At 46.8% G+C, this 20359-nt stretch overlaps 3 protein-coding genes across 4 annotated transcripts in view; all 3 read left to right on the top strand.

Annotated features, from left to right (window-relative positions):
• Positions 1 to 20359, top strand: part of LOC138786721 (zinc finger protein ZFP2-like) — a 380133-nt gene that overhangs the window by 305321 nt on the left and 54453 nt on the right. The gene's annotated exons all lie outside the window — the stretch shown is intronic.
• On the top strand, positions 2756 to 3786 carry LOC138786836 (oocyte zinc finger protein XlCOF7.2-like). Its single transcript, XM_069963905.1, has 3 exons — positions 2756 to 3268; positions 3362 to 3485; positions 3572 to 3786. Exons 1-3 carry the CDS (start codon positions 3209 to 3211, stop codon positions 3700 to 3702), a joined length of 315 nt encoding a protein of 104 aa, XP_069820006.1. The 5' UTR covers positions 2756 to 3208; the 3' UTR covers positions 3703 to 3786.
• LOC138786849 (zinc finger protein 585A-like) overlaps positions 5845 to 20359 on the top strand; it is a 38314-nt gene continuing 23799 nt past the window's right edge. Inside the window, exons 1-5 of the mRNA XM_069963920.1 lie at positions 5845 to 5983; positions 6077 to 6200; positions 6287 to 6354; positions 6922 to 7036; positions 11448 to 13155. Of these exons, the coding sequence (XP_069820021.1) occupies positions 5924 to 5983; positions 6077 to 6200; positions 6287 to 6354; positions 6922 to 7036; positions 11448 to 13155 (2075 nt within the window). The 5' untranslated portion in view covers positions 5845 to 5923. The remainder of the gene's footprint in view (positions 5984 to 6076; positions 6201 to 6286; positions 6355 to 6921; positions 7037 to 11447; positions 13156 to 20359) is intronic.

A 20359-nucleotide genomic window follows, 5' to 3' on the forward strand; every position in this document is an offset into this window, starting at 1 on the left:
GGAGAGGACTGGTGTGTGTGGGGTCTGTACACAGGGGGAGAGGACTGGTGTGTAGGGTCTGTATACAGGGGGAGAGGACTGGAGTGGGGGGCGGGCTGTATACAGGGAAGAGGACTGGTGTGTAGGGTCTGTATACAGGGGGAGAGGACTGGTGTGTGTGGTCTGTATACAGGGGGAAAGGACTGGTGTGTGGGGTCTGTATACAGGGAGAGGACTGGTGTGTAGGGTCTGTATACAGGGGGAGAGGACTGGTGTGTGGTCTGTATACAGGGGAGAGGACTGGTGTGTGTGGGGTCTGTATACAGGGGGAGAGGACTGGTGTGTGGGGGGTCTGTATAGAGGGGGAGAGGACTGGTGTGTGTGGGGTCTTTATACAGGGGAGAGGACTGGTGTGTGTGGGGTCTGTATACAGGGGAGAGGACTAGTGTGGGGGGGTCTGTATACAGGGGAGAGGACTGGTGTGGGGGGGTCTGTATACAGGGGAGAGGACTGGTGTGGGGGGGGGGTGTATACAGGGGAGAGGACTGGTGTGGGGGGGGGGTGTATACAGGGTGAGAGGACTGGTGTGGGGGGGGGGTCTGTATACAGGGGAGAGGACTGGTGTGTGGGGTCTGTATACAGGGGGAGAGGACTGGTGTGTGTGGGGTCTGTATACAGGGGAGAGGACTGGTGTGTGTGGGGTCTGTATACAGGAAAGAGGACTGGTGTGTGTGGGGGGGGGTCTGTATACGGGGGAGAGGACTGGTGTGAGTCTGTATACAGGGGGAGAGGACTGGTGTGTGTGTGGGGGGGTCTGTATACAGGGGGAGAGGACTAGTGTGTGGGGTCTGTATACAGGGGGAGAGGGGACCAGTGTGGGGTGTCTGTGCACAGGGGTTCTCTCCCCCTGTATACAGACCCCACATACCAGTCCTCTCCCCTGTATACAAACCCCACATACCAGTCCTCTCCCCCTGTATACAGACCTCCCCCCCACACCAGTCCTCTCCCCCTGTATACAGACCCCCCACACCAGTCCTCTCCCCCTATATACAGACCCCCCACACCACTCCTCTCCCCCTGTATACAGACCCCCCACACCAGTCCTCTCCCCCTGTATACAGACCCCCCCCCACACCAGTCCTCTCCCCCTGTATACAGACCCCACACACCAGTCCTCTCCCCCTGTATACAGACCTCACACACCAGTCCTCTCCCCCTGTATACAGACCTCACACACCAGTCCTCTCCCCCTGTATACAGACCTCACACACCAGTCCTCTCCCCCTGTATACAGACCCCACACACCAGTCCTCTCCCCCTGTATACAGACCCCACACACCAGTCCTCTCCCCCTGTATACAGACCCCCCACACCAGTGCTCCCCCCCCTGTATACAGACCCCCCACACACCAGTCCTCTCCTCCTGTATACAGACCCCACACACACACCAGTCCTCTCCCCCTGTATATAGACCCCCCACACACTAGTCCTCTCCCCTGTATATAGAACCCACACACCAGTCCTCTCCCCCTATATACAGACCCCACACCAGTCCTCTCCCCCTGTATACAGACCCCCCCACACCAGTCCTCTCCCCTGTATACAGACCCCACACACTCCAGTCCTCTCCCCTGTATACAGACCCCACACACCAGTCCTCTCCCCTGTATACAGACCCCACACACCAGTCCTCTCCCCCTGTATACAGACCCCACACACACCAGTCCTCTCCCCCTGTATACAGACCCCACACACCAGTCCTCTCCCCTGTATACAGACCCCACACATGCCTGTCCTCTCCCCTGTATACAGACCCCACACACCAGTCCTCTCCCCCTGTATACAGACCCCACACACCAGACCTCTCCCCCTGTATACAGACCCCACACACACCAGTCCTCTCCCACTGTATACAGACCCCACACACCAGTCCTCTCCCCTGTATACAGACCCTACACACCAGTCCTCTCCCCTGTATACAGACCCCACACACCAGTCCTCTCCCCCTGTATGCAGACCCCACACACCAGTCCTCTCCCCCTGTATGCAGACCCCACACACCAGTCCTCTCCCCTGTATACAGACCACACACACCAGTCCTCTCCCCCTGTATACAGACCCCACACACCAGTCCTCTCCCCCTGTATACAGACCCCACACACACCAGTCCTCTCCCCTGTATACAGACCCCCCACACCAGTCCTCTCCCCCTGTATACAGACCTCACACACCAGTCCTCTCCCCCTGTATACAGACCCCACACACCGGTCCTCTCCCCCTGTATACAGACCCCACACACCAGTCCTCTCCCCTGTATACAGACCCCACACACACCAGTCCTCTCCACTGTATACAGACCCCACACACACCAGTCCTCTCCCCTGTATACAGACCCCACACACACCAGTCCTCTCCCCCTGTATACAGACCCCACACACCAGTCCTCTCCCCCTGTATACAGACCCCACACACCAGTCCTCTCCCCTGTATACAGACCCCACACACCAGTCCTCTCCCCTGTATACAGACCCCACACACCAGTCCTCTCCCCCTGTATACAGACCCCACACATGCCTGTCCTCTCCCCCTGTATACAGACCACACACACCAGTCCTCTCCCCCTGTATACAGCCCCCCCCCCCACACCAGTCCTCTCCCCTGTATACAGACCACACACCAGTCCTCTCCCCCTGTATACAGACCCCACACACCAGTCCTCTCCCCCTGTATACAGACCCCACACACCAGTCCTCTCCCCCTGTATACCCCTCCATGCTACTATGGATATTGCAGCTTCCTTCACTCTGTTTCTGCACAGTGAATGGTGCAGCAGCTCACTACTTCCTACTTCCGGTCGAGGCCCCGCCCCTCCTGGTGACATCACACCTCAAAGGAGAGGATACACTCTAGCATCTACCTTACAGTAATAGCCGGGTCAGGAGACTCTGGACAATGGACGGGGTGAGCTGCTGCCTGGGAGCTTTCCTGTGCGATGATCTGCAGGGTCAGGGGACAGGATGGCGGCTGCTGCTATCATTACACTGCTGTCTGGTTATGGGAATGGGGGGAACCTACACTGTAGCCTCCTAGTGATAGTAATGTGTCTCTCCATACACAGGATTACACAGTAGTGAAGAAGTCCTCTAGTGGGCGCTGTGGGGCCCCTGGGTGTGAAGGATGGGGAAGAACCCTGAGCCCAATCCCGGGGCCCCTGATACATGAGGAAATGGAGGAAGAGAAGATCCTAGAAGTCACCAACAAGATGGTGGAGCTGCTGAGTGGAGAGGTGAGACTGTGGCTGCTGGGAATGCTGGGACATTATACAGTAACACCACTGGAGGGGTGGGGGGGATGACTGTGTGATCATTGTGTGTGTCAGGTTCCTATAAGGTGTCAGGACGTGGCGGTCTATTTCTCCATGGAGGAGTGGGAGTATGTAGAAGGACACAAGGATCAGTACAAGGATGTGATGCTGGAGGATCAGCAGCCCCTCCCATCAGCAGGTAATAGACAGGACTATATACACACCTCCTCTCTGTATTATCTGGATGGAAAGAATGAATTCAGTCTCTGTATGTGTTCCCTCCAGTCAGATCCAGTAAGAGAACAGCACCAGAGAGATGTCCCCGTCCTCTTCTCCCACAGGATCAGCAGCCCCTCCCATCAGCAGGTAATAGACATCAGCAGGAAGTTCTACTTTCTCTAATAATCATTTTATAGTTTTTATTGATACTGCACCAACAGACTCGGCAGCACTTTACGATTCTGGAGACACAGAATTGTCTCTTGGACACAGGCTGGTATATAATGGCCCACTGTAATCATGTACAGAATAATGGCGGCACGTCTGCTATGTACAAATGTGTTTAAAGTGTAACTGTCATTGGATTTTTAATGATTTTATTGCCCAGATAAATTAATATTATTATATACTAACCTTTTTGTCATCTAGTCCATATAATAATATTATTAATAATGATAATAATTTTACTTGTATAGCGGCAACAGATTGCGCAGCGCTGTACAGTTTTGAGGGTGTATACATAGACACAAATCAGACATTATAGACATATAATTATCAGGGATGACAAGAGCTTACAGACTATGAGGAGGGGGTGGAAACAAAAGGCAGAGGAGCGAAAGTGCTTTATTGTTCTTGTGGTCAGGCTGTCTTTATATATAAGGGTTTGTTCACACTGAAGAATACATGCGGAATCAGCAGCAAATTTGCCACGGATTCCGCTTCAAATTCCACCCGTAAAATATAAATTTCAAAGGATTTCTGCGCTTAAAATTCTGAAGAATTGACATGACAATTCTTTGGGCGGATTCCGCTAGAGGAATCCTATAGAAATCAATGGGGCTTGAATTCTGCATGAAATTCCGCTTGAATTCTGCTCCTATTCTGCCAGAGATGAATAGGCGAGGAATCTCAAACAGAAAACTTTCCACTTCAATTCCTCACTGAATACTCGCCGATTCCTCAGTTGGAACATATCCTCAGGCAGTAACGTTTAGAGGAAGGAAGGCCGGTTAGAAGGGGATTGCAGTAGATGGGAATGAATCAGAGCGAGAATGAGAGATTTAGCAGCTTCTACAGTAAGGAAGGGGCGGATTGTAGAGATGATTTGTAGATGCAGGTAACAGGAAAAGAGACTGAATATGAAGAGTGAGGGACAGATCAGAGTCACATGAGTATACAAGTTATGGAGCTTACTGTATGCGGGTTATAGAGCTCACTGTATGGCTGCACAACAGAGATGGAAATGTCAGGTCGGGGTCGGTCAGCAGAGAGAGGGAATACAGCAAGCTCAGTTTTAGTGATATTGAACTTTAGAAATAGCGAGGACATAATGTTAGAGACAGCAGAAAGACGGTTCCTGGTGGTCTGTAGGAGTGCGGGGGTGATAATACAGGAGGAGGTATATAGCTGGGGTGATATCACAGAAGGAGGTATATAGCAGGGGTGATATCACAGGAGGAGGTATATAGCAGGGGTGATATCACAGGAAGAGGTATATAGCTGGGGTGATGTCACAGGAGGAAGTATATAGCCAGGAAGATGTCACAGGCAGTAGATTTACAAAAAAATCGCTGCTTTTTTTATCACAGTTTTGCACAAATCAGGGCATCATGACATAATCAATCCTGTACTATGAACACCACACTAGTGCTGCCATAGTTACAGTGGGGTTGGGGGGCCCAAGCTTGATCAACAGCCCGGGGCCTATAGTGAAGTTAATCCGCCCCTGGTCACAGGAGGAGTTATATAGCTGGGGTGATGTCGCAGGAGGAGGTATATAGCAGGGGTGATGTCACAGGAGGAGGTATATAGCTGAGGTGATGTCACAGGAGGAGGTATATAGTTGGGGTGATGTCACAGGAGAAAGTATATAGCTGGGGTGATGTCACCCCTGCTATATACTTGACAATATGACAATATCCCTGTGTACAGTGCTATGTACAACAGAGTTTAAACTGTTATAAGTTATAGACTCTTGCACACATTCTCACTGCATGGTTTTAGAACAGTTTAAACCCTGTTGTGCATAGCACTGTACACAGGAATATTGTTAGTAAATTCACAGTGCTGCTGTTTTATATAACTGGAAAATATTGGTGATTCACAAATTGAAAGAGTCTGCTGCAGTTAATCACAGTTACAGAAGGCTCACTCTTTTCCTCCATCTATCCGCTACATTATCTCTCTGTATTATCGCTGTCTGTGAGCTCTTTCCCCCCTGTCCCTCAAGATTGCCAGTGTAAAAGGAAAGGCTGACTGCAAAGCATCATGGGTATTTCTCCCCTCTTCTCTGGGCTGTGCCTGAGGTCATGTGATCCATTATCATTATATGTGACTTATAGCCATTAATTTGCCCCTGTGTGTGAAGGATGGGGAAGAACCCTGAGCCCAATCCCGGGGCCCCTGATACATGAGGAAATGGAGGAAGAGAAGATCCTAGAAGTCACCGACAAGATGGTGGAGCTGCTGAGTGGAGAGGTGAGACTGTGGCTGCTGGGAATGCTGGGACATTATACAGTAACACCACTGGAGGGGTGGGGGGGATGACTGTGTGACCATTGTGTGTGTCAGGTTCCTATAAGGTGTCAGGACGTGGCGGTCTATTTCTCCATGGAGGAGTGGGAGTATGTAGAAGGACACAAGGATCAGTACAAGGATGTGATGCTGGAGGATCAGCAGCCCCTCCCATCAGCAGGTAATAGACAGGACTATATACACACCTCCTCTCTGTATTATCTGGATGGAAAGAATGAATTCAGTCTCTGTATGTGTTCCCTCCAGTCAGATCCAGTAAGAGAACAGCACCAGAGAGATGTCCCCGTCCTCTTCTCCCACAGGATCAGGATCAGGTAGATGGAGATGTTCCCTATGATGTGTAGATGTGCCGCTCTTGCTCTCAGTCTGGGTCTCCGGAGTTCCTCCTATTTGCTCCGGGCCCCTCACCCTCCGTTCCTCCTTACAGTAATGGTTCTCTGCTCCAGTCTTGTCTCTTCTCCTGTGTAACAGGATTAACCCTTATTTTCCCTTCTTTCCTCATCTGTATTTTTCTCTGTTTTATTATCTGTGTAAAATGGGTGGTAAAGGTCTTTTTAAATGTGACAACGTTTTGGTTACAGGCGGCCACAAACGAGCACCGATTAGCAAGATTTGCCCCTGTTTGCAATGCCTGTACACAGTATAACAAATTGGGCTGCTGTATTTATAGAAATGGTCCCTGGGGAGATCTTGAGATCGGCGGGGGCGGGAATGGAACGGTGGCCGGACCCCCATAATCTCTTACTTGTTCCCTATCCTGTGGATAGGGGACAAATTTGTTTTGGGCAGACCACCTCTTTAAGGGTTAATACCGCACACGTTCTCCTCCCCTGTAGCTTCTCACCTCTTCTCTCCCGTCTTCTTTTTTTTTTTCTTCACAGATCACGAATCGGTGGGTAGAAATAAACTATACTGATGGTATAAACATTATAGTAAAAAAAGAAGAAGAGACAGATGTGAGCAGTGATGAGCAGTATAAGGAGGACATTACTACAGGTAACCGCCAGTAAATGCAGAGAACATTTACACATTCTCCTCCGTCACCGGCTGTAACTATTCTCTGTGGAATATTATACGCTCTGTGTCCTGTCAGTCTTCTCTGTTATATATTCCTCCTGTTACTGATGACACAATAGACAATAGGGCTGATATTATTGGAGCTGTCATTAATATGAGGAATGATTTAGCGTTACTAGGTAAGTGGTCCAAACAATGAAAAATCTGGTAAAATATGTAACAAATGTAAAATAATGCACTTGAGAAGGAATACTTTTTTTTTTTTTTAATTTAAAGTTTTATTTTTCAATAAACATACAAAGGACAGAGGACTGTAAGTCCCCAAATATCAGACATACAACAAAAAACATTCGTCAGGAACAGTATCTGTGTGCTGCGATATAAAAATGAACAATTAACAGCTGAAAGTCTGAAGAGATAAAAGTACACACGTACAAATGAGTAAGGTGATTCCCCAATGAAGAGGCATGGTAAAGCATCCTGACATCGGCAACGGCCAAGAACACATAGACAATAAACGTAATAACCACATATGTCTTACAGAAAGGAGGGGAAGAGAAGGGTCAGCCCAACAAGGGCAGTAAACAAGGTATGAAGGGGGAGACAAGACACCGAGCAAAAAGTTAAAAAATCCCACAGCACTCCAGTTGGTTCAATTAATAGAACTCAAAACGAAAAAAAGAAAAAATTCATGATAGGATGAAGCAAAGTTACAAGTTCCGTAGTCCAACAGAACTAATGTCCAAGACATAAGACATAAACATAAAGAAAAGCAAAATAAGGGTTCCAGAGAGCACAATCTGATGTAAAAGAGGTAACAGCCCGAGAAATAGCGCCGGCTGTGGCGAACATGCGTAGTGGAGAAGCGAGGGGGGGGGGGACACACCCCAGGAGGAATGGTCATATCTACACGGTCGCAGCCCTGTAGGAATCGGTGGAACGAAAAAGTAGCCACGAACTTCACGTTGTGGTAGAGAAGGAATACTTTATCCAGTATCATATCTGCATTTCTGTGTTAGTGAAGACTTCAGAAGAGAAGGATTTAGGGGCAGTGATTTCTTACACCTCACAATGATTTAGCAGTGCAGGCAGGTGGTGCTGAAAGCTAATGGTATGTCGGGCTATATATATATAATTGTCTACAAGTAGTATTCAACCCCCTGCAGATTTAGCGGGTGTACACATTCGGAATTAACTTGGCATTGTGACATTTGGACTGTAGATCAGCCTGGAAGTGTGAAATGCACTGCAGCAAAAAAGAATTGTTATTTCTTTGTTTTTTAAAATTGTGAAAAGTTTATTCAGAGGGTCAATTATTATTCAACCCCTCAAACCACCAGAATTCTGTTTGGTTCCCCTAAAGTATTAAGAAGTAGTTCAGGCACAAAGAACAATGAGCTTCACATGTTTGGATTAATTATCTGTTTTTCCCGCCTTTTCTGACTATTCAAGACCCTCCCCAAACTTGTGAACAGCACTCATACATGGTCAACATGGCAGTGGCGTAGCTACCATAGAGGCAGGGTAGGCAGTTGCTATGGGGCCCGTGCAGGAGTGGGGCCTAGGGGAGAAGGTAAGAGTGTGTGTCCTTCTACTTAACCCCTTATGTACTGCAGTGTGTAAGTGACCAAAAGTTTACTTACATGCTGCAACACAAAATAAGTGTTAACAAGCAGAAGACAGAGATCTCTGCTTCACTGCACTGATAACCTCTGAACTCTGTTCTCCAGATGTGCAATCAAGTAGGAAAGAAAAATGTGCAGAGGTCCGGGGTTATTAGGGCATGAGCAGTAAAGCAGATATCTCCTAGTCTTCTGAACTTTGGGTTACTTACACACTGCAGTATATAAGGGGTTAAGCAGAAGGTAGTCTGCTCCTGCACCTATGTATTTATCCAAAAGGGCTCCTAATGGGCCCTTATAGGTAAAATCTGTGGACTGTCATAGCAAGCTGCCATTGACTCTCTGCTCTGCCAGTCACTCTTCTGGCTGCAGGAAGGATTATGCCTCTGGCCACAAGAGATTTTATTTTGTGGCCCCATCACAGAGCATAGACTGTATGTGCTTTGTGTTGTGTGTAGTGGAGGGGGGCCCCTTAAATTATTTTGCTATGGGGCCTCGTGAATCCTAGCTACGCCCCTGCAACATGGGAAAGACAAAGGAGCATTCCAAGGCCATCAGAGACAAGATCGTGGAGGGTCACAAGGCTTGCAAGGGGTACAAAACCCTTTCCAAGGAGTTGGGCCTACCTATCTCCACTGTTGGGAGCATCATCCGGAAGTGGAAGGCTTATGGAACTACTGTTAGCCTTCCACAGCCTGGACAGCCTTTGAAAAACCTCCCGTGCCGAGGCCAGGCTTGTCCAAAGAGTCAAGGCTGACCCAAGGACAACAAGGAAGGAGCTCCGGGAATATCTCATGGCAGTGGGGACATTGGTTTCAGTCAATACCATAAGTAACGTACTCCACCGCAATGGTCTCTGTTCCAGACGAGCCCGTAAGGTACCTTTACTTTCAAAGCGTCAAGTCAAGTCTCGTCTACAGTTCGCCCATGATCATTTGGAGACAGACTGGTTCAAGGTTCTCTGGTCTGATGAGACCAAGATCGAGATCTTTGGTGCCAACAACACACGTGACGTTTGGCGACTGGATGGCACTGCATATGACCCCAAGAATACCATCCCTACAGTCAAACATGGTGGTGGCAGCATCATGCTGTGGGGCTGCTTCTCAGCCAAGGGGCCTGGCCATCTGGTCCGCATCCATGGGAAGAAGGATAGCACGGCCTACCTGGAGATTTTGGCCAAGAACCTCCGTTCCTCCATCAAGGATCTTAAGATGGGTCATCATTTCATCTTCCAACAAGACAACGACCTAAAGCACACAGCCAAGAAAACCAAGTCCTGGTTCAAGAGGGAAAAAAATCAAGGTGTTGCAGTGGCCTAGTCAGTCTCCTGACATTAACCCAATTGAAAACTTGTATAAGGAGCTCAAGATTAAAGTCCACATGAGTCACCCAAAGAACCTAGATAACTTAGAGAAGATCTGTATGGAGGAGTGGGCCAAGATAACTCCAGAGACCTTTGCCGGCCTGATCAGGTCTTATAAAAGACGATTATTAGCTGTAATTGCAAACAACGGTTTTTCCACAAAATATTAAACCTAGGGGTTGAATAATAATTGACCCACACTTTTATGTTTAAAATGTATTATAATTTAACTGAGCAACGTAACTTTTTGGTTTGTAATATTTATGCATCTGTTATTAAATCCCGCTCTTGTTTGAAGGCTCTAAGTTATATGCAACTTATCAAACCTGCTAAATCTGCAGGGGGTTGAATACTACTTGTAGGCACTCTCTCTCTCTCTCTCTCTCTCTCTCTCTCTCTCTCTCTCTCTCTCTCTATATATATATATATATAAAAATGCTATGAAGGGGTAGTAAGAGGGCTCAGGTCTCTCTATACCGGGCCGCTCCTGGCTGTCGTGGAGAGCCGGGGACTGCAGATAATAGTTGCCATGGAGCGATCTCCATGCCATTGTAGAGACAGCCTGAGGCCTCTGCTAGGCCTTGGATGCAGTGGTGGATCGGCGATTGCTGTAGGCTGCCTTCATGCTGGTGCTATGTGATAAGATTAGGATACTCCACTTCAGCATCTGTTACAAAACCCTCAAATACTTTACCCACAAGAGATGTTAGACTTACAGGCCTATAGTTTCCAGGCACCAACAGCTTCTGTCTGGCCTGCCCTGCACTCCTATTCCCCAACTTACTGGAGCAGATCCCCCCCCCTTCCTCCTCTGGCTGTCAGAGACTATGTCCTGCTGCAGCAGGTGAAGCGGACTGACCTATTAAACAGGCGGAAGAAAAAACAAACGTTCAAAAACAAAGATTGTCTTGGTCCTTAAGGGGTTAAATATTTTAAAGGACTAAACAAGGTTCAGGAGGGACGAGGTTTTAGGTAAGCAAAAATGAATAAAAGAACAAGGAGGTTACTGGGGAAAGATCATAAACAACACAGGAAAATATGACTGCTGAAAAAGTAGTAGATGCTTGGCGGAAACTTCCAGCAGATGTGGTAGGTAAATCTACAATAACAATGTAAACCTGCCTGGTATACACATCTATCTATCCTTAGGTAATAGAGAGGGGATAATATAAGGGAGGACTAGAAGGAGCAGGGGAACGACGGGAGGGTTCCGCGATGGGGGAGGACGGGAGGCTTCCGAGATGGAGGATGGCGGGAGGGCTCCACAATGGAGGAGGACGGGAGGGTTCCACGATGTCACATTCTGGATAAGATGTTGCACATAAATAAATATATATAATATATCATATAATATATGAAACATCTCTAAGGTTATTACTATTATTCTCTTCTCTATTGTCAGGTGACTGTACCCGGAGATCAGAGGGAAATCTGATATTTTCAGGTTATAAAGCAGAGAATCCTATCACACAAGATACATATGAAGAACATTCTATTACCCCAGATCTACCCCCAGCTCCTCACAGCAACGATCTGTCATCTGATCCTTATATACCAGTCCCATCTACTGATTCATCACAGCTTACTAAGCAACATAAGGAGAAGCCATTTTCATGTTCAGAATGTGGGAAATATTTTACTTCTAAATCAACTGTTGTTAGACATCTGAGAACTCACACTGGAGAAAAGCCATTTTCATGTTCAGAATGTAGAAAATGTTTTACTGATAAATCACAGCTTACTATACATGAAAGAACTCACACAGGGGAGAAGTTATTTTCTTGTCAAGAATGTGGGAAACTGTTTACTGTGAAATCAAAGCTTGTTGCACATCTGAGACGTCACACCGGGGAGAAGCCATTTTCATGTTTAGAATGTGGAAAATGTTTTCCTCAGAAATCAAAGCTTACTTTACATGAACGAACTCATACAGGAGAGAATCTGTTTTCATGTTCAGAATGTGGCAAATGTTTTACACAGAAATCAGAATTTGTTAACCATCAAAGAATTCATACAGGGGAAAAGCCATTTATATGTGCAGAATGTGGAAAATGTTTTACTTTGAAAGCAAAGCTTACTTCACATGAAAGAACTCACACGGGAGAGAATCTGTTTTCATGTTCAGAATGTGGCAAATGTTTTACTCAGAGATCAGAGTTTGTTAGACATCAAAGAATTCACACAGGGGAGAAGCCATTCTCATGTTTAGAATGCGGAAAATGTTTTAGTTTAAAATCAGTGCTCACTGCACATGAAAAAACTCATACCGGAGAGAAGCCATTTTCATGTTCAGAATGTGGAAAATGTTTTACTCATAAATCAGATCTTGTTAAACATCAAAGAACTCACACAGGAGAGAAGCCATTTTCATGTTTAGAATGTGGGAAATGTTTTACTCAAAAAACACAGCTCACATTACATGAAAGGAATCATACTGGAGAGAAGCTATTTTCATGTTCAGAATGTGGGAAATGTTTTAATCGTAAAAATAATTTGGTTACACATCAAAGAATTCACACAGGAGAGAAGCCATTTTCTTGTTCACAATGTGGAAAATGTTTTACTGCGAAATCATATCTCACAATACATGAAAGATCTCACACAGGGGAGAAGCCATTTTCATGTGATATATGTGGGAAATGTTTTACTATAAAATGGTACCTCACTTTACATGAAAGATCTCACACAGGGGAGAAGCCATTTTCATGTAATATATGTGGGAAATGTTTTGGTGTGAAATGGCATCTCACTGTGCATGAAAAAACGCACACAGGGGAGAAGCCATTTTCATGTGATACATGTGGGAAATGTTTTACACAGAAATATAAACTCATTAAACATCAAAACATTCACTTAGAGGAGAAGCCACTTTCATGTTCGGAATGTGGGCAATGTTTTACTAAGAAATCATCTCTTGATAAACATCAAAGAGTTCACACAGAGAAAAAAACATTTTCATGTTCAGAATGTGGGAAGTGTTTTACTCAGAAATCACATCTCACTAGACATCAAAGAACTCATACAGGTGAGAAGCCATTTTCATGTGATAAATGTGGGAAATGTTTTGCACGGAATGATAAACTTCTAAAACATCTAAACAGTCACTCAGGAGAGAATTCAAGTCAGATCGCTGAATGATCAGTCACCCGTCTGTTCTCCAGAAAGCAGATAGAAGCCAGATACCACAGCTATGTATTCCTCATGTACAGAGGAGATTTGGCGGTAATACAGATATCATATACTGCAGCTCCAAACTTCTCACCAATTGGTAATAAAATGTTTTTTCTAAACCTTAGTCTCCTCTCCCTCCATCTCATGTAGATATATAAATATATATATATATATATAGTTATGATGTGGTGACAGATGACACAGGTCCTGATGTGAAAAAATGTTTTACTAGAAAGCCAAAGCTCTTGATTCATTAAAGAAGAAACACGGGAGAAGCCATTTTTATGTTCACAATGTGGAAAGTGTTTTTCTCAGAAACAACATCTTGCTAATTATCTATGATATCACACAGTGGAAACCCCATTTTCATGTTCAGAATGTGAGAAATGTTTTACTGAGAAATCACAACTTATTATCCATCAAAGAATTCACACGGGGGAGACTGCATGTTCAGAATGTGGTAAATGTTTTACTTATTACTTATTCAGACAATGGGACATGTAATCCAGTGGTGGATGGAACGTTGAAAATTTATCACCTGTAATTTTCATTTCCTGGAGTCTGGAGGCAGCACACCATGGGTTATCTGGATCTCGTCCACCCGGATAGAAGAGTAATTATTCCTAGCAATACAAACAGAATAATTAGTTATCCAATCAGAATAGACCTTGCCCTATAAGGCTTAGGCCCCGTTCCCACTGAGGAAAGGTAGCGGAATTCCGCGACGGAATTGTCCGCCGCGGAATGCCGTTAGCCTCCCGCTCATAATGGGAGTCTATGGGAGGCGCGCGCTCCTGCCCTGTCCGCGCTGAAGAATGAACTTAGCTAGGAACCCAGAAGTACGTACAGTTTGTAGCAATGGCACCATGGGCGGGATTATTGTGCTGCCTCCGGACTCCAGGAAATGAAAATTACAGGTGAGAAATTTTCAACTTCCTGATCGTCCTCCGGCAGCACACCATGGGAATGGACAGCAATGATATGGAGGTGGGATTTAGGCTGATGTTGCCTCCTGGATCACTCCCCTGCCAAAGGCTGATCCCTCAGAGGCAAATGTGTCGAGCCTGTAGTGCTTAATAAATGTACTTGCTGAGGACCAGGTAGCAGCTTTACATATGTCCTCCAATGGTATCTTGGCACGTTCTGCTTATGATGTAGCTGTTGACCTTGTTGAATGGGCTCGTACAGAAAGTGGGCAGTCCAGCCCTTCTGCTGAGTATGCAAATTTGATTATATCTTTAATCCATCTGGATAAGGTAGGTTTGCTTACCTTGGCTCCTTGGTTAGTTGCTGAAAATTGGACAAATAATGCTTCAGTCTTCCTGTAACTGGCTGTTCTTTCAAGGTAGGTAAGCAGAGCCCGCTTAACATCTAGAAAATGAAGGTCTGAGTCTTCTTTGAGAACAGGTAAGATGATCTCTTGGTTCAAATTTGAAGCTGATGACACTTTAGGGAGAAACCCCGGCATGGTACGTAAGATAACCACATCTTCCAGTAACACAAATAAGGCTCTTTACATGACAGGGCTTGTAATTCACTTATGCGTCTGTCTGAAGTGATTGCTGTCAAGAATAAAGTTTTCCAGGACCGAAACCTGATATCTGATGACTCTATCGGTTCAAATGGTGGTAGCCCTAGTACCTTTAGCACTAAGGACAGGTCCCATGATGGCACTGGACTTCGAAAGCTTGGTCTTAACTTCGCAATTGCTCTAAAAAATCTCGAAACTAAAGGTACTCCTGAAAACCGGCCTTCTAGGTGAGCGTTGATCGCTGTTAGGTGGACTTTTAATGTGTTGCATATAAGGCCCTTTTCAAATCCATTTTGAAGAAACTGGAGAAGAGCACTCACTTTGTTTGTGGATCTAGATGATTCAGAGCACCACGCAGAATATAGTGACCAGATTGGAGAATACACTCTCATAGTGCTTGGTCTCCGTGAGGCTAAGATTGTGTTCACCACCGCTTCCAATAGACCCCTTCTTAAGGAGGACCGCTCATCCTCCATGCTGTCAAATGGAGGTTGCCCACTTGGGTATGTTATTCCTGCTTGGAGAAGAAGATCGCTGGCTTGAGGTATTTTCCAGAATTCTCCTTTCGATAACCTCAATGCAAGTGGAAACCAACCTCGTCTGGGCCAGTGAGGTAAAATGAGGATGGCATCTACTTTCTCTTGCTGAATTTTCCTCAGCACCCTCGGAATCATTGGAAACGGGGGAAAGGCATAAATAAACTCGATTGATATGGCCACCGGATTGCCTTCCCTGAATAGGGAACAAAAACGACCGAGCTTGGTGTTGTTGTGGGTTGCCATCACGTCTAATGTTGGGGTACCTCACCGCTGGACGATGAGCTTGAACACCTTGGGATTCAGTTCCCATTCTCCAGGTAGCATCAGATGTCGGCTCAGCCAATCCGCTTGGATGTTTAATGACCCCTTGATATGAATGGCTGAGATTGCCATAACGTTGTCTTCTGCCCAAGTCATTATTAGGGCACATTCCTTCTCTAACTGAGGACTCCTCGTTCCTCCCTGCTTGTTTATATAATAAACTGCGGAAATGTTGTCTGACTGTATTTGAACGTGTTGATGTCTCAGTAGATGATTGAAATGCATTAAGGCCAACCTCACCGCTCTTAGTTCCTTCAAGTTGGATGATAGGTGACCTTCTTCCAATGACCATCTGCGCTGGACCCAGCTTGTCCCTACATGGGCACCACAGCCCCAATTGGACGCATCCGTAGTGACTACTACTGGAAGGTGGTGAAGAAGAGTCCTGCCCAGGCGTAGATGAGGAGCTGTAAGCCACCAGTGGAGGCTGGTCTTGAGGGCTGGTAGTATTGGCATCTGGTGATGCAACCCCTGAGTAGATTTGTCCCAGAAATGTAGAATGTGTTTCTGCAAAACTCTGAAGTGGGATTGAGCCCAGGGGACCGCCTCTATGGATGAGGTTAGTAGACCTAATATCTTCATCGCTGTTCTCACCGTGCATGTTCTGCTGTTCTTCAGAAACCGCACTGCTCTCAGAATCTTCGAGATTCTTTCTTGTGAAAGTTGCAAAGTCATGTTCTGAGTATCTATGATGTATCCCAGGAACTGTATCCTTGATGACGGTACCAGAGACGATTTCTTGTGGTTGATAAGAAAACCGTGAGCAGTCAGACACTGTAGAGTAACTTCTAGGTGCTGGGATAGAACCTCTGCTGATGGGGCTTTGAGAAGCCAATCGTCTAGGTAAGGTGTTACAAAGATCCCCTTCAACCTCAGACTTGCTGCCAGAACCACTGCCACTGTGGTGAATACCCGTGGGGCTGAACTGATGCCGAATAATAGACAGGTAAATTGGAGATGTCTTATTCCTTGTCTGGTCTGGACTGCTATTCGTAGAAATCGTCTGTGTGCTTGGAGATTTGGGATATGAAGATAGGCATCGCGGAGATCTATCTTTGCCAGAATATCTCCCTGCTGGATAGACATCGTGGCAGACAGGATGGATTCCATTTTGAAATGTTTCTTCACTAGATACCGATTCAGAAAGGTTAAATCTATTACTAGGCGCCAATCTCCTCCTGTTTTTGGAACTGTAAAAATTGGGGAGTAAACCCCCCTGCCTCTTTGAAGAGGTGGAACCTCTTCCAGAGCCTGTTTGAGTATGAACTGATCTAGTAAGTCCAAGATTACAGGCTTTACGTTTCTGTTGATCATGAAACGGTTCGGAGGCATATTTACGAACTCCAAGGAGTAACCTCTGGTCACTGTCGAAGTTACCCTGGCATCGTTTGATGTTATGGACCAGAGATCGGCAAAACTCTGAAGTCTTGCCCCAACGGGAGGAGCGGTCCCGGCGTCAAAGATCGGAGCCCTTGTCATTGAACGGCTTCTTTCTGGAGGTGTTCTGTTCCTTTTTGCCTTTGTATCTATTTTGTCTATTATAGGGACGAAAATTACGTTGTCTGCGCGGTGAACTTCTGCCTCTGCTTTGGTATGGTCTCGACGGTTTCCTCTTGTTGGGCTTCGGAAAATTAATCCCTTTATCCTCATTCAGAGATTTGAGGATGTCCTTTAATTCTGGTCCAAACAAGGATGTTGGGTTAAAGGGCAAAGAACAAAAATTATGTTTGGAGCCAGCATCTCCGCCCCATTGTTTTAGCCATATGGCCCTTCTTGCCACCGTAGATGAGGCCATAATTCTAGATGCAAACTTTAAATTGTCCATGCTGCTATCGCACATAAAGTCTGCCCCCGCTTTCATCATAGATACATTTTTTAGTAGGTCATCTCTACTTACATTGGACTGGATATCCTCCGTCAGCTGGCTCAGCCACATCCGCAAAGCCCTGGCCACCGGTATTGAGGCTGAAGCAACCTTGGCTCCAGACGCGGCAGAGGAGAACGTACGCTTTAGCATTGTGTCTGCCTTACGCTCCATGGGGTCAGAAAGAAGTGATGAATCATCTGCAGGATAGATAGATTTGTTAGATAAGCGTGCTACTGACAAATCAATTTTAGGAGTTTGATCCCAGTCTTTATAGAAGTCGGGTTCCAGAGCATAGATAGACTTAAACTTAGAGCCTTGCTCAAACCTCCTTTCTGGTTTGTTCCAGTCCTTTTGTAACCACTCTTTAATGATGGGATGCGAGGGAAAAGCTTTACTTGTCCTGGGTGGAAAACTGAACAGTTGTCTTTTAGACTGCGTTGAGACATCCGTATCTGTCTCTAGTGTGCGTTTAACCGCAGAAATTAACTTAGGTACTTTATCTTTGTTAAGAAGGTACACATCATCATCTCTATCTATCACAATTTCCTCTTCATCAGAATGGGAAAATAATAACTCCTCTGCAGATGAGTATGTGGCTGACTGAGCCGGCTGAGTGTGAGAGTGATGTGCCTGATGGATGGATGATGTGACTTCAGTAAATGTGTCCATTAACTGCCCTTTAAACCATGACAGAAACTGCTTGGTTTCTGATTGGGGTTGTTCATGAGATGCACAGGTTGAACAGATATCCTGGTGACATGATTCAGGTAATGGTTGCTGACATGATCTGCATATGTTATGTCTGGACTTGCGCTTCCTTTTAGAAGGAGGGCTCGACATCTGCAAGAATGCATAACATAAGCATTACCCCACACTCTATACATAGAATCAATCCACAATAGTCAAACATCCCCTGCTTACATGCAACATGTAGCAGGCATGTACTCACATTGCACGTCTGAGGGATCTGCTGCCCGGCGAAGTGCAGTCCCCCAGACGTGCACGCCGGCATTTACTACCTCCTCTGCCCGACTTCCGGTCCGCTCCGGCTAGCGGTGCAACGTCACTTCTGGCGCTCCTCTGTGACGTCAGACACCGGCGCTGGTCACATGGGAGGTCGCGGCCGCCATCTTGGAGGCGGCAGAGCGGAGCTGAGTCGAATATCTTCAGGACTGTTGTTTGGAGGTAGCGATTTCTGCTGTAAATACTTCAGGTGGGGGTGCAAGAGCTCACCACAGCAAGATAACACCCCATAGTGGAAGGCTTATAAAACAGGGGAATCACCATGGCGCCCATGGGATAAGGAAGAGGACAGACTACTCCAGCCACCTGATATTTTGTTAATCCTTACCCCTGTTTCAGCAGAGTAGAGGGATTGCAGCCTGAGCCAAGCTCTTTAAAGGAGAAGTCCGGCAAAATGTTTTATTAATGTATTGTATTGCCCCCAAAAGTTATACAAATCACCAATATACACTTATTATGGGAAATGCACATACTGTGACCTTTTCCCTGTACTTACTACTGCATCAAGGCTTCACTTCCTGGATAAAATGGTGCTGTCACGACCCAACTCCCAGAGCTGTGCGGGCTGTGGCTGCTGGAGAGGATGATGGCAGAGAAATTCTCAGTGTCCCACCAGTGTCCTGTGTCCCTCAGTGTCCCCCTGCCATCATCCTCTCCAGCAGCCACAGCCCGCACAGCTCTGGGAGTCGGGTCGTGACATCACCATTTTATCCAGGAAGTGAAGCCTTGATGCAGTAGGAAGTGCAGGGGGAAAACACTTTATAAGCATTTCCCGTAATAAGTGTATATTGGGGATTTGTATAACTTTTGGGGGGCAAGACAATACTTTATTAAAAATTTTCGATGGACTTTTCCTTTAAAGGGACAGTGTCACATTTTTGAAAATTTTTTAATAAAAAGTAACAAGAAAAAATAGGTGTGTTGTATTTTTTTTTTTTTTTTTTACATTGGTTTTGAGTGTCTTTTATTCAAACTAATGTATGCACAGGGGGCTGCCATTTTAATAGTGTCTGTGTGTGACGTCATTTCACGACATACACACAGACACTATACGGCACCTCTATAACATTGGAGTGAACCGACGGAGTCCGTCTGGTTCACTCAAACTGGAGGCTCCGTCACTGTGTACTGCGCATGTGCATAGACATGCGCAGTACACAGCTTACCTGGGGAGGGGTGGCCATTTTTTTGAAGTCCCTGCAAGAGGAAGGAGAACAGGGGAGGAGAGAGAGACCGCACAGTGAGTGGGCAGGAGAATTCTGTGCAGCTCTCCCCCCCCCCCCGCCCCAGCGTCGGACTAGGCGTCCGCCCCCACTAACCTTGCAGCAGACCGCAGACCAGCCAGGACGGTCCCCTCCAGTATAGTTACAGGGCCGGAGTGAGCTTTGGGCACGGAAAGGCTGTAATACACCGTCCCGGAAGCTCACAGCTGCAGCCCCTCGGTGCCTGGATTCTCTCCTGCTCGGCGGCCATGTGACATTGCGCTGCAGAGCAGGAGAGAATCCAGGCACCGAGGGGCTGCAGCTGTGAGCTTCCGGGACGGTGTATTACAGCCTTTCCGTGCCCAAAGCTCACTCTGGCCCCGTAACTATACTGGAGGGGACCGTCCTGGCTGGTCTGCTGCAAGGTTAGTGGGGGCGGACGCCCAGCTCACTCCGGCCCCGTAACGGGGGACCAGCCTGCCTCTACCGCGCTTCTCCCTGTGCCCCACATCAGCTCCCCCCCCCTGTCACCCCAGCATCTCTCCCCCCGTCACCCCAGCATCTCTTCTCTCCCCCCTGTCACCCCAGAATCTCTCCCCCTGTCACCCAGCCTCTCTCCCCCTGTCACCCCAGCCTCTCCCCCCTGTCACCCCAGCATCT

The sequence above is a fragment of the Dendropsophus ebraccatus genome, chromosome 3 (genome assembly GCF_027789765.1).
Source record: "Dendropsophus ebraccatus isolate aDenEbr1 chromosome 3, aDenEbr1.pat, whole genome shotgun sequence".
NCBI lineage: Eukaryota > Metazoa > Chordata > Amphibia > Anura > Hylidae > Dendropsophus > Dendropsophus ebraccatus.

Excerpts from the sequence above, each read along its gene's own strand:
- LOC138786836 (XM_069963905.1), top strand. The coding sequence starts at position 3,209 with ATGGAGGAAGAGAAGATCCTAGAAGTCACCAACAAGATGGTGGAGCTG. Across the intron at positions 3,269-3,361 it reads TGGAGCTGCTGAGTGGAGAG|GTTCCTATAAGGTGTCAGGA; the intron begins GTGAGACTGTGG and ends TGTGTGTGTCAG. Across the intron at positions 3,486-3,571 it reads GCAGCCCCTCCCATCAGCAG|TCAGATCCAGTAAGAGAACA; the intron begins GTAATAGACAGG and ends TGTTCCCTCCAG.